Genomic DNA, 12,357 nt, shown 5'->3' on the forward strand with positions numbered 1-12,357 from the left:
CATGAAGTCTGCTATTTGTTCTGATAAATGTAATCACTAGCTTTTAAACAGAACTTCAACTTTGGATAACTTAAAAGAGAATCTTAAGGTTTTTGAATTCATGGTTTCACAGGCATTATATTTTAAACAAATGCAAAAAAATAATGAGTGCTGAGACTAATACTACATATGTGACTATATCTAATACCATTAAAAAATATCTTTATGGCACAAGTAAATTAAAACCAAAGTTCTACATGATTTAGGTTTAGAAATCATGGAGACTGAGCCTGCCTAATTCCTTTCTAGAATGAGGTTCAAAGAGTTAAAGGTATGACAAGTTTTCAAACCATGCAAAATAAAATCCCATGTTAGAATAAATTATTTATTTACAGATGGATCTCATACAGTCATTATTTGGCATGGTTAAGTTGGAAGCTAATTTTTTTAAAGGGACAAGATAGTTACTAAGTCAACTGACTCTTTTCCTGATCTCTACAACTAATTTATTTAGGAAATGAGAAATAATTGTCTAAATTTCTACATTTTTGCAGAATGGAATGATATAAATGTGGCATTTTAACAACTATTTTTTCAGCATAGGAAAAATAGGTCCATTTTTATACATACTTGTTACTGATGAAGAAACAGACGTCACTGAACTATTGTGGGTTGTGGTCATTGTGGATGTTGATATCTGGGATGTATTTTGTGAAACACTTGTTATTTTGGGTGTAGACCTTAAGGTGGTGGAAGTCATATTTGTTGAGACCTCTGGTGTTATCATTTTAGACGTTGCTATGGGTTTTGAGGTGGCGGCTGTCCCACTATTTGAGACTGAGGCAACTGCAGTTGTTGATGGTTTTGCTATGGGTTTCGAGGTGGTAGCTGTCATCTTTGAGACTGGGGAAACTGGAGTTTTTGATGATTTCACACTGAAGTTGGAAGATTCACTTGTCTGGTTGAAAAGCACCTGTGAGGCTGCAAGAATATGAAGAAACATTAAAGCCAGAGCTATGACTTAGATAATTAAGCTGCCACTTCACTGACTTTCGTGGTCATACATAAAGAAAAAGGTCTAACAAACACAGCATCATGAAAGATACTTAGTTTATTAATGCTTTGCACTACAGAGCAAGAAGCCATAAAATGTCTCAAAATAGTAAAATATTCAACAGGAACCAAGCCTGGATTTACGTAAAGTAAGAAATTTTTGTGAACGTATGGGAAAAATGAAACTCAACCCAGAAGACTGAGTTCTTTTGATACAGGGACAGTGTCTTAACCATCTCTGTGTCTGAATATTCCATGCTTCATGTCACAAATATTAGCTGAATGGATTATTAAACCAATGGATATAAAAAGGGTTTTTAAAGTTTAAGGTTTCTCTGCCACATTCTTCCAAAAAGCTTTGAGGACAAACAGTAGCTGCATGCTTCTAACCCCCGAGTAGGATGTGAGCATGAGTGAGATACTCTTCATAAGAGTAAAACCAGCTTCCTGTGGTGCATTAGGAAGTGAAACAACATCACAGAACGTGGCTAGTTGGAAATCTCATACTGGTGATAATTTCCTGTCATTGGGAAGGTATTTCTAAAATTATTTCTGAAAGTTTTAAAAATGCAAAAGCCAATTTTGTAAAGGAGAATCACTGGTATTAATTTAAAACAAACAATTGGAAATAAATAAATAAATAAGTGCTATGACCCAAGATAAATACTAAATATCTATATATGTACAAAATGCCCTATGACCAAAAGCAAACCTTTCTGTCTTAACAATATTCTTTCATACTCTATCTTCATTGTAACACCACAACCCAACTGATGTTTACAACTAAAGATACTTTAGTTATTATAATTTAGTATATACTATCTAAGGAATGAAAAATCTCTCTTTGCCCTATTAATAGGATGTAATTTATTTCTGTGTTTGTTTCCTAGTCTCAAAGTTTACTTGCAGGTTTAGTGGTTTGTTATGTTGCCTATATACTCCCATTTTACTCTTTATGGCCAAGAACTAAAGTGGAAAGAATTACCCACCGGGCTTGCCTTCTCCTTTCCCCCAGTGACAGCAGCACAAGGCCTTCAGGTTCTCTGTCCCACTGCTGCTGTCACACACCAAAAGTGATTACTTCATGCATTATCACCCTTTCACAATTATTCTGGACTTTTTATTCAAAGAATTCAAATATTTATTTTCAATTTTACAGGCTGGTTTTAATAGTGCTTATCTGCCCGTCTGCTATTACTCTTTAAATTCCTATCACATTTTGTGAACTTTGGGTCTTTATGGTGTGATCTCTTCCACTGAGTATTACCTAATTTTTTAAAAAGACCAAAGGAATCAGTACTTTTGTATTATATAGGTGAATAAATCATAATTATTCAAGTAGAATGCTATGAACTTGAACTAATCTTTTATTATTCAATTCTGAATGCTCTATAGACATATAATATACTTTAGCATTGAAATAATCACCTATTATTTTAATGTAGAGAATGAATTCTATTATAATGAAATTAAATACAGCAAAGAACCATCATTTATATCATATCTTTAGAACAGAATGATCTTTGCAGAGTAAAACAATGAACACAATGCTGCTTTTGGATTCCACACACACACACAGCCTACTCTCTTCTCCCTGCCATAATAAGATATTCTTCAGAGATACTGTATGAAGTCACATGGGCAAAAACAGGGAGCTGTGACAGGTTGGTTCTTCACTAAGAAAATCCAAATGCGTTACAGAAACCCCTAAGCAGCTAAAGTTTTCTATAAATTGACAAAACAGGCCAATAAGTTTTATGTTAAGGTGTGTTTCATGATGTTTAATTGTGATAACTGCAATGCAAGGATGCTCTCTTCAAGGTCAGAACTCACATTCTGTGACTCAAACCCCTTGTCTGTATATAAGTATATATATAAGTAAACGGTCATTTGTGCTCCTCTGCAAATGAGACCATCCCACCATGGACGTCTGGGTGTCTTCCTTCTCCCTTAACTGTTCAGCTACTGACCAGTGCCCTCCAGGGCGTGGCTCAGTGAATGCCTGCAGAGATGTCAGAAGAACAGAGCCTCCATGCAGGGTTTGGAAAGGGTTTAGCCCTATCTGACTTTGCTGTTTTAGCCAGTCAGTCTCCCCCTGCCTCTGAGAAGCAGAAGTTGTAAAGGCGTGGAGGGTAGGTGACATGAGTGAAGGTGGTCAAAAGGTACAAACTTCTAGTTATAAAATAAATAAGTCATGGGGAGGTAATGTACAGCACATGGTGACTACAGTTAATAATACTGTATTGTATATTTGAAAGTTTTTAAGAGAATAGATCTTGAAAGTTCTCATCATAAGAAATAAAATTTTGTAACTAAATATGACGAAATAGATGTTCTATGTTATATACATTATTATATATTATGATAGATGTTACTTATTGTGGTGATCATTTTGCAATATATAAATCATTATGTTGTACACCTAAAACTAATATAATGTTATATGTCAATTATATCTCAATCAAAAACAGTACAAAAACATCAAATCAAAACAAAACAAGTTATAAAGGCCCAAAGAGGGTATGTTGCTGGAGAGTGTCAAGTGTGCTCTGTGTCCCCCGCCACCTCTGCCCACAGAGGAAAAGAGGAGAACGCAACCCCTCACCTCAAACTAAGCGGAGGGAATCACCTGAAGAAGCAGGCCCAGAATCTCCTGGACTTGAAGCGACAAAGACCAAGATTTGACTCAAGCCTGAAAAGTAACTCTAAAGGCGACAGGCTATGGCTGAGCTGTCTCTACCTGTCAGCAGAGTTTAAAAGGCTGTGCTGGGGGCTTCCCTGGTGGCGCAGTGGTTGAGAATCTGCCTGCCAATGCAGGGGACACGGGTTCGAGCCCTGGTCTGGGAAGATCCCACATGCCACGGAGTGGCTGGGCCCGTGAGCCACAACTACTGAGCCTGCGCGTCTGGAGCCTGTGCTCTGCAACAAGAGAGGCCGCGACAGTGAGAGGCCCGCGCACCGCGACGAAGAGTGGCCCCCGCTCGCCGCAACTGGAGAAAGCCCTCGCACAGAAACGAAGACCCAACACAGCCAAAAATAAATAAAAAAAATAAATAAATAAAAAAGGCTGTGCTGGGAGTAGACTCTTATTTCCACTGACAGCAAAGGTGAATGTTTCCCAAGAACCAAACCAGGCCCCACGGAACATAGCCAGCATGGGGCTGGCTGCCTTAAAAGATAGCCTCCCCAGAGAGTTCTGCGCAGAGGGATGAAGATAACCAGCAGAGAAGTGGAACACCAAAAGCTAGGGGCCAAGGGTGTGTAGTGAGAGGGTCAGCTGGAGGGGAGGCCCTACTGCATCAGGGGAGCTGAAGGGGGAAGCCCCAGCTGTAGGGTCTCCCTGGAATCTACCAAAGAGAACCACATCCGCCACCCAGGGGGCGCCTTCGCCAGATGCAAACATCCCAGCTGGCTTTTCCCCTTAAGCCCCTTTAGGCCTGATCCTGGAAGGGTAAAAACCAGGAGAAGCGGGGTGGGGGGGGGGGGGGAGAAAGGCAGTGCAAGGAAGGAAGCCGACAGTGTCAAATTCCCCACTGTCGGTTCCAAACCCAAAGCAGTCCCAGGCTGGCAGAGGGAGAAATTCCAATCATTGTAGAGTTTAATTTATTTTGGTATTATTCTGAAAAGGAGAGACACCTTACTAAATACAACTCATTCAATAAACTGGACCTACGTACTATCGATAACAGCTCAGCTAATGCAAGTGGAGCTGCGGGAAGGGGTGTATGTGGCACACAGTTGTTAACACTTATTTAGTGTTATGTGTCCCCCTAAAATTCATATGTTGAAGCCCTAACCCCCAGTAGTTTAGGGTGTGACCTTATTTGGAGACAGGATCTTTACAGAGGATTATAATGAAGTTAAAATGAGGTTATGAAGATGAGCCTTAAATACCTGGTGTCCTTATAAAATGGGAAATTTGGAGGCAGACAGACATACGGGAGGAACACCACGTGAAGATGAAGGCAGAGATCACGGTGATGCTTCCAACAGGCCAAGGAAAGCCAAAGATTGCCAGCAAAACACCAGAAACGAGGCGAGAGGCACAGGACAGATCCTCTCTCGGGGGGCAGTAACCCTGTCGACAATCTGACGATACATCTCTGCTGTTTACACTACCTAGTTAGTGGTCCTTTGTGTGGCAGCCCTAGCAAACTAATGCACTCAGGACCACAGTTCTTTCACTGCTAACAAAACGCGTCTTCAGGCAGCTGTGCCACGGCACTCGCCAGTGGCTGTGCTGAGCTTGTTCCTTTCACAGATCCTTGAAACCAATCACTGTGAGATGAGTTAAGTCATTCGGTACTTGTCAAACCACTCTCAACACTTCTTAAATGAAACCTAAGATCACCTATAGATTTCAGAGCTATAAAAATTTCTTGACCTTAACTCTTGGTTTCAACTAACATAATCACAGGAAAACAAAGTGAAGGGCTATAGTAAGAGTACCCGTGCACCCTCCGTCCCAGCAACTGCCATATTCAGGTGCAAAAGGGACAAGACAGAGAAAGTACAAATGGGGATGAATTGATGTTTTGTCACTGCTGAAAAAATACTCAAGACAGTCCAATCAGCACTCCGTTCCTGTTCTGTAATAAGAGAACTATCCCTGGAGCACAATTTTTCTATGACAGAATTCGCACTTCCATGTACTGAGCTCTTCTCTTTACCAAGTGCTGGTGATATTTTTCAGGCATGGTGGGAACGAGCTCAAGCTCTGGATCAGCTCAGCCATTTACTTGCTGGGTTACCTTAGACAAGTTACTTAACCTCTCTGAGATTCAGTCTCCTTCTTCATCTATAAAAAGGGATATCACAAGGGTTTGGGAGAAATAACTGACATAATTTGTATTGAGCACTTAGCACAGTGCCTCCTATGGAGGACCTGCTCAATGAATGGTTGCTCTGTATCTCAGCATTTGTTTTACAGAATATACCTCTCCTACGGAGCTGCACTACACAGTTCCCTTATAGGAGGCTGAGGAGTAGTCAGTCAGATCTACTTCCATGATTATCACCACTGCCATCTGAATAACAGCACATCGAAGAGGATGCTCTTAAAGGTATTTTCAGTTCATTGATATAAATATCCAAGAAGAAAAAAGTGATGTTCCAGGCCTTTTTCTATTAACACCAGCCGGCCACCTTCTTATTACAGCAAGACCAAGGACACTATGAAGCAGCCTGTTTTTTCCTAGTACCAAGTAAAAGTACTCATCCTCTTCAAAGTCTGGATTTATTCCAAGTATCTTTGTATAACTATGTTGTGTTGAAATAACTTTCTTTACTCTTATAACCTTGAGCCCCAAACCAAGTGCCATTTTTGTCCTTTAACCTAAATATTTCAAAGTTAAGGGTGACGATTTGTTTTCTTTGGGGTATCAGATACACACTTAAACCAGAGGTGGAAATTCACATTCATTTTTTAAAAAAATCTCAGTTATTTAAAAATGGGATAGTAGTAGCTTTTCATTTCCTATTATAGTTGTCAAAAATACAGAGCTATTTAAGATCATGGATCATAAATTTCTGGTGCCACAGAGTCATTTTGAGGGTTCTATGATTCTAAGTACAGTCTGCAGGAGTTCTAGTCTTGTGTGTGTCTCCTGGAATATTTTTAAACACTGAGAACCTTGAGAACCTCTTTCCCATAGAGCAGCGGTCCCCAACCTTTTTGACACCAGGGACCGGTTTCATGGAAGACAACTTTTCCACGGATGGGGGTGGGGATGGTTTCGGGATGATTCAAGCACATTTCATTTATTGTGCACTTTATTTCTATTATTACGTTATAATATATAATGAAATAATTATACAACTCACCATAACGCAGAATCTGTGGGAGCCCTGAGCTTGTTTTCACTTGCCACTCACTGATAGGGCTTTTAAAAAATTTATTTATTTATTTATTTATTTATTTATTTATTGGCTGCATTGGGTCTTCATTGCTGTGCGTGGGCTTTCTCTAGCTGCGGCAAGCGGGGGCTACTTTTCGTTGTGGTACGTGGGCTTCTCATTGTGGTAGCTTCTCTTTGTTGCGGAGCACGGGCTCTAGGTGCGCGGGCTTCAGCAGTTGTGGTGCATGGGCTTAGTTGCTCCACGGCATGTGGGAACTTCCCGGACCAGGGATCAAATTCATGTCTCCTGCATTGGCAGGCAGATTCTTAACCACTGCGCCACCAGGGAAGTCTGCTGATAGGGTTTTGATATGAGTCTGCAAGCAAATGATTTATTATGATCTCTTTGAAGTCAGACCTCTCTGCTAATGATAATCTGTATCTGCAGCCACTCTCCAGTGCTAGCATCACCGCCTCAGCTCCATCTCAGATCATCAGGCATTAGATTCTCATGAGGAGTGCGCAACCTAGATCCCTCACGTGCACAGTTCACAGCAGGGTTCGAGCTCCTATGAGAATCTAATGCCGCCGCTGATCTGACAGGAGGCGGAGCTCAGGTGGTAATGCTAGCAATGGGGAGCGGTTGTAAATACAGATGAAGCTTTGGTCACTCGCGTGCTGCTCACCTCCTGCTGTGCGGCCCAGTTCCTAACAGGCCACGGACTGGTACTGGTCTGTGGCCTGGGGGTTGGGGACCCCTGCTATAGAGAATCTAAGTATCAGTGTAATCCCAGAAGTACTCATTATTTAGAAAGCAAAGGGGCCTTTCCTCATTGTACAAAGTCAGTAGATTCATTATGAAAATTCTCCTTGAATTCAAATTACCTGAGGACCAAAAATCCACAGAATTGAAAAATATAGATTAGAAAAAAAATCTTAAAAAGTTATCTTTTAAAAAAATCAAGAAAAATCTAGATTTAAAACAATCTAAGAGAAAATTGGGCTTTAAAAAAATGTATCATCATAGAGCTGTCCATTTTCTGAAAATCAAATACACTTTCCTAAACTTCTAAATTCAAAAATTAAAATTCCAAAAAAGGAAAAAAAACTCTCTCTCTCTCTCTCTGTATATATGAACACAGAAAAATAACAACTGGGGTGTTTTAAATAAGTTATAGTATATCTGTAATAAATTCTGTTTCCACATTTTGTTACACTATCATCACTCTACCTAAATCTTTTAATATAAACTCTGGCGGGAGCTAAAAGAGGCATTTTCAGTCAAGGCAATTATCTGTCTTAAGGACAGTGAGAACTAAAAATTGAGACACAGTCCAGGCTTGTTTAAGGAAATTCATTCTGAAGGGCGATCCCGTGCATTCCCAGAGCTGTACGGAAAGCAGCTGAGCAAGAGGGGGTCAGAAAAGAAGCATGGCTTTTCAAGGCAGTCAGAACCCAACTCAGCCAAGGCTGAGCTGGCCGGGGCTGTGTAGACAATATCCAGGCTTTGTTATGGTATTGCCATAGGTCTTGCCCATTCTATTCCATTACCACAGACCCAGCCCACAATTCGTAACCCTGGCTAATTAAAATAAATAAATAAATAAGGCAAGAATCACATTCACAAGGGCATCAGGCAAGCTGACATTATTTTTCCTCTGTTCCTGCTCCAAACCTTCCCAGCCTCTCATCCTGGCAATCTTCACTCTCCACAGAATAGAATTCACTCTATCTGCTATTCTTCCCCAACACATTCCAGTCAGCCTGGCTTCTCACTCCTCCCAGCACTTAGTATTGGGCTGGCCAAAAAGTTCATTCAGGTTTTCCCCTAAGATGTCACAGAAAAACTGGAACGAACTTTTTGGCCAACCCAATACCTTCTCAGTGCCAAGAACAACGCTAGGAGGCTCTGCAGACACAAGAAAGATGCAATCCTTCCCAGATATCTCCTTTTATTTTTAACTTTATTTTATTATTTATCTCCTTATTTTGCCTTTTTCTGGACTCTTAATTGTGTTATCTTACCTTTTTAATGGAATTAGTTGGTTATTAATTGCAAGAACTACATCTTGTATTTTCATTTTACTCTACAGAAGTGCCAGGCACAGTTTTGGAAGAACTCGATCACTTCTAGCATGTGCTCCACACTATGCAAGGAGGGAAGGCCAAAAGCTATCTCTTCACCATGATGACAAGGCCACGGTCTCCTCTGCTGCCTAATCTTCTGCTACTCTTTTCTGCCCCAGCAGATTTACTCAGCTTTCCCTATGCAGTTTACTTCTTTATTTCTGTTGCTTTGTTATATTACTTCCTCTGCCTGGGATGCTTCCCACCCATTCTTTACCTGGTGAAATCCTATTACTGTTCCTGGTCCAGCCCAGAAATTACACTGAAGTTATATTAAATGTACAAAACAGGCCATGTAAAAGACAAAGATTATCAACTGGATAGAAAAACTATGAACTGTTCATAAGCGATATATCTTAAAATTAAGATTCCAAAAAGCTGAAAAGTATTGAAAGTGAAGGTATAGGAAAGAAACATAGTATACAACTACTAACCAGCAAAAAGGGGACGAGTGGTTCTGGTTCACGACGGTGACACCAGAAGATCCTAAACTCACCTCTTCCCATAGACACACTGAATCTACAGCCAATTACACAACAATTTCCTCTGGGAAAAAAAGACACCCCAAAACTGGCTGAGTGACTCCTACACATCGGGCAAATGAGAAAAAACCAACATTGAGGCAGGTAGGAGAGACTGACACAATCTCGCCATAAACTCTGCAACCCACTCCTGCCCCCAACCTGGTGCAAGGACACACAATCAGAAGGGAACTCAAAACCCGTGGCTTCTCCCTGAGGAGTGACAGGTTTGAACCCCACATCAGGCACCCGACTTTTAAGACTTGCACCTGAGAGGTGAGCCCTCTAAACACCTAGCTTTGAAAACCAATGGGGCCATGTCCATGAGACCCCCCAAGGCCATAGCCAACTGAGAAATGGCTCTTAAAGGGCACTCATCTTCAGACTCACCCACCCCAAGGACCAGCTCAGAGGCAGTCAATTGAGAGGCACCCAGACTTTATGTGAAAGAGGCTCATTTGCTAATCTTGAAGTTTGGTATGAGCAGAAGGAATCTAATCTAACACACGTCTAAGGGCCTACTGGGGCACCCTGTAGGGACAGAGGCTGGCGGGCACCATCTTTGTGCTCTCCCTCACTCCAGCTCACCAGTATCTCCCAGAAAGGAGTCTATGCCCATCTCTGGTGCCCCAATTTTTGTGGCTGCTGCCAGGGGATACCTTTAGAATGAGTGGTTCTGGTGGCCAGCAGGGTATATGCTCACAAGTTCCATAGGCCTGTAACCAACAGAGAAAGAACTCTCAACCAGCTACCACCCCCCAGGACACAGCAAGAGGCAACAGACCCAGGAGCTCAGCCTTTCTGTGAAAGAGGCCTATTATCGTCTAGGTCTGAGGGACAGGCTTCTAATTAAACACACATCTAAGGGCTGACCACAATCCTTTCCAGAGACCTAGGGGGTGGGTGCTATCTTCATGTTCTCCCTCTGCCACACTCCAGAGCACCAGTGTATCCTGGAGTGGACTTGTACATGTGTCTGGTGCCCTGTTTTCTGTGGCTGCCCCCCCACACCCCCCCACTGCCAGGGGATGCACTTGATTGCCTGGCTCTGGAGGCCAGGGGGGCTTGTGTTCCTAGGTCCCACGGGGCTGTAACAAATGCAAAGGTAGTTCTTGGCTGGCTGCCATCCCCAGAGAACTGTGCAGATAGCAGATCTTTTTGAGAGAGAGGCCTATTTGCTTGTCCAGGAGCTTTGGCCTGAGGGGCAGGCTTTGGGTTTGGCACACTTTTAGAGGCCTACAAAGGCGCTCTCAGGGAATGGAGGCCAGGGGACACCTTCTTTGCACTCTCCCTTTGCCTCATTCCAGGTCTCTGGGATCTTCAGGAAAGGAGGCTGTACATTTTTCTGAGGCACCAATTTTGTGATGCTGCCCAGGGGACACCTCCAGATCACCTGGCTCTAGCTGCCAGTGGGACTTATGTTTGTGGTCCCAGAGAACTGTATATATTTGCATACTTTGAAAGCTGTTACCTGAGGGTTTAGCTTCCAAGCAGGCTTAGTCTAGGTGCTGACTGAGATCCTCTCCTACACTGACAGGTCTTGGCATACCCTCAGCTACTAGCATCCATTAAAAACAAAATAGATTACTTAACAATCAAAAAAGTTTGAGACACAACCAAGAGCTAGAGCAGGATTGAACAATAAGATTCATCTCCTACATGGACTCACTCCTTCAAGTCTGGGCAAGGTGGCTGTTTTATCTAATGCATAAAAACCAACGCAGAGAATCAAGGAAAATGAAGAAACAGAGAAATATGTTCCACAGGAAAGAACAAGATAAAACGTCAGAAAAAGACTTTAATGAAACAAAAATAAGTAATTTACCTGATAAAGAGTTCAAAATAACTGTCATAAAGATTCTCACCGTATTTGGGAGAAGAATGAATGAATACAGTCAGAACTTCAATAAAGGGAAAATATAAGAAAGTATCAAAAGAAGTCACAGAGCTGAAGAATACAATAACTGAAAAATACACTAAAGGGGCTCAACAGTAGACTAGATAAAGCAGGAGAAAGGATCAGTGAACTCAAGGACAGGACAGTGGAACTCTCCCAATCAAAGCAGCAAAAAGGAAACAGAGTGGAAAAAAAAATCGAAGATACTTTGAGGGACTTATAGGACAACATCAAGCAGACCAACATTCGCATTATAAGGGTCCCAGGAAAATAAGAGAGAAAGGGGTAGAAAATTTATTGAAAGAAAATAATGGCTGAAAACTTCCCCAACCTGGGGAGGGACTGATATCCAGATCCAGGAAAACCAGAGAGTTCCAAATAAGATGAACCCAGAGAGACCCACATCAAGACACATTATAATTAATGTGTCAAAAGATAAAGACAAGGAGAAAATCTTAAAAGCAGCAAGAAAAAAACCCAACCTATTCCATATAAGGGAATCCTCATAAAACTAACAGATTTTCCAGCAGAAACTTTGCAGGCCAGAAGGGAGTGGCACAATATATTCAAAGTGCTTAGAGGAAAACCTGTCAACCAAGAATACTCAATCTGGCGAAGTTAGCATTCAGAATTGAAGGAGAGATAAAGAGTTTTTCCAGAAAAGCAAAAGCTAAAGGAGTTCACCACTAAACTGGCCTTATAAGAAATGTTAAAGGGACTTCTTTAAGCTGAAACAAGAAGGTGCTAATCAGTAACAGAGAACATATTAAAGAATAAGTATCACTAGTAAAGGTAAAATTCAGAATAATCTAATGTAAAGGTGGTAGATTAATCACTTATAGAGCTAGTATGGAGATTAAAACACAAAACTAATAAAAATAACTATAATTATAATAATTAGTTGAAGAATACACAAGATAAAAAGATGTAAATGTGACATCAA

General features: G+C 41.3%; 1 protein-coding gene across 1 annotated transcript in view; it reads right to left on the bottom strand.

Moving 5' to 3' along the window:
* TMEM123 (transmembrane protein 123) overlaps window positions 1-12,357 on the bottom strand; it is a 78,288-nt gene that overhangs the window by 5,822 nt on the left and 60,109 nt on the right. The window contains exon 3 of the mRNA XM_007191220.3: window positions 610-960. Within this exon, the coding sequence (XP_007191282.2) occupies window positions 610-960 (351 nt within the window). The remainder of the gene's footprint in view (window positions 1-609; window positions 961-12,357) is intronic.

The sequence above is a fragment of the Balaenoptera acutorostrata genome, chromosome 9 (assembly GCF_949987535.1).
Source record: "Balaenoptera acutorostrata chromosome 9, mBalAcu1.1, whole genome shotgun sequence".
NCBI classification, from domain to species: Eukaryota; Metazoa; Chordata; class Mammalia; order Artiodactyla; family Balaenopteridae; genus Balaenoptera; species Balaenoptera acutorostrata.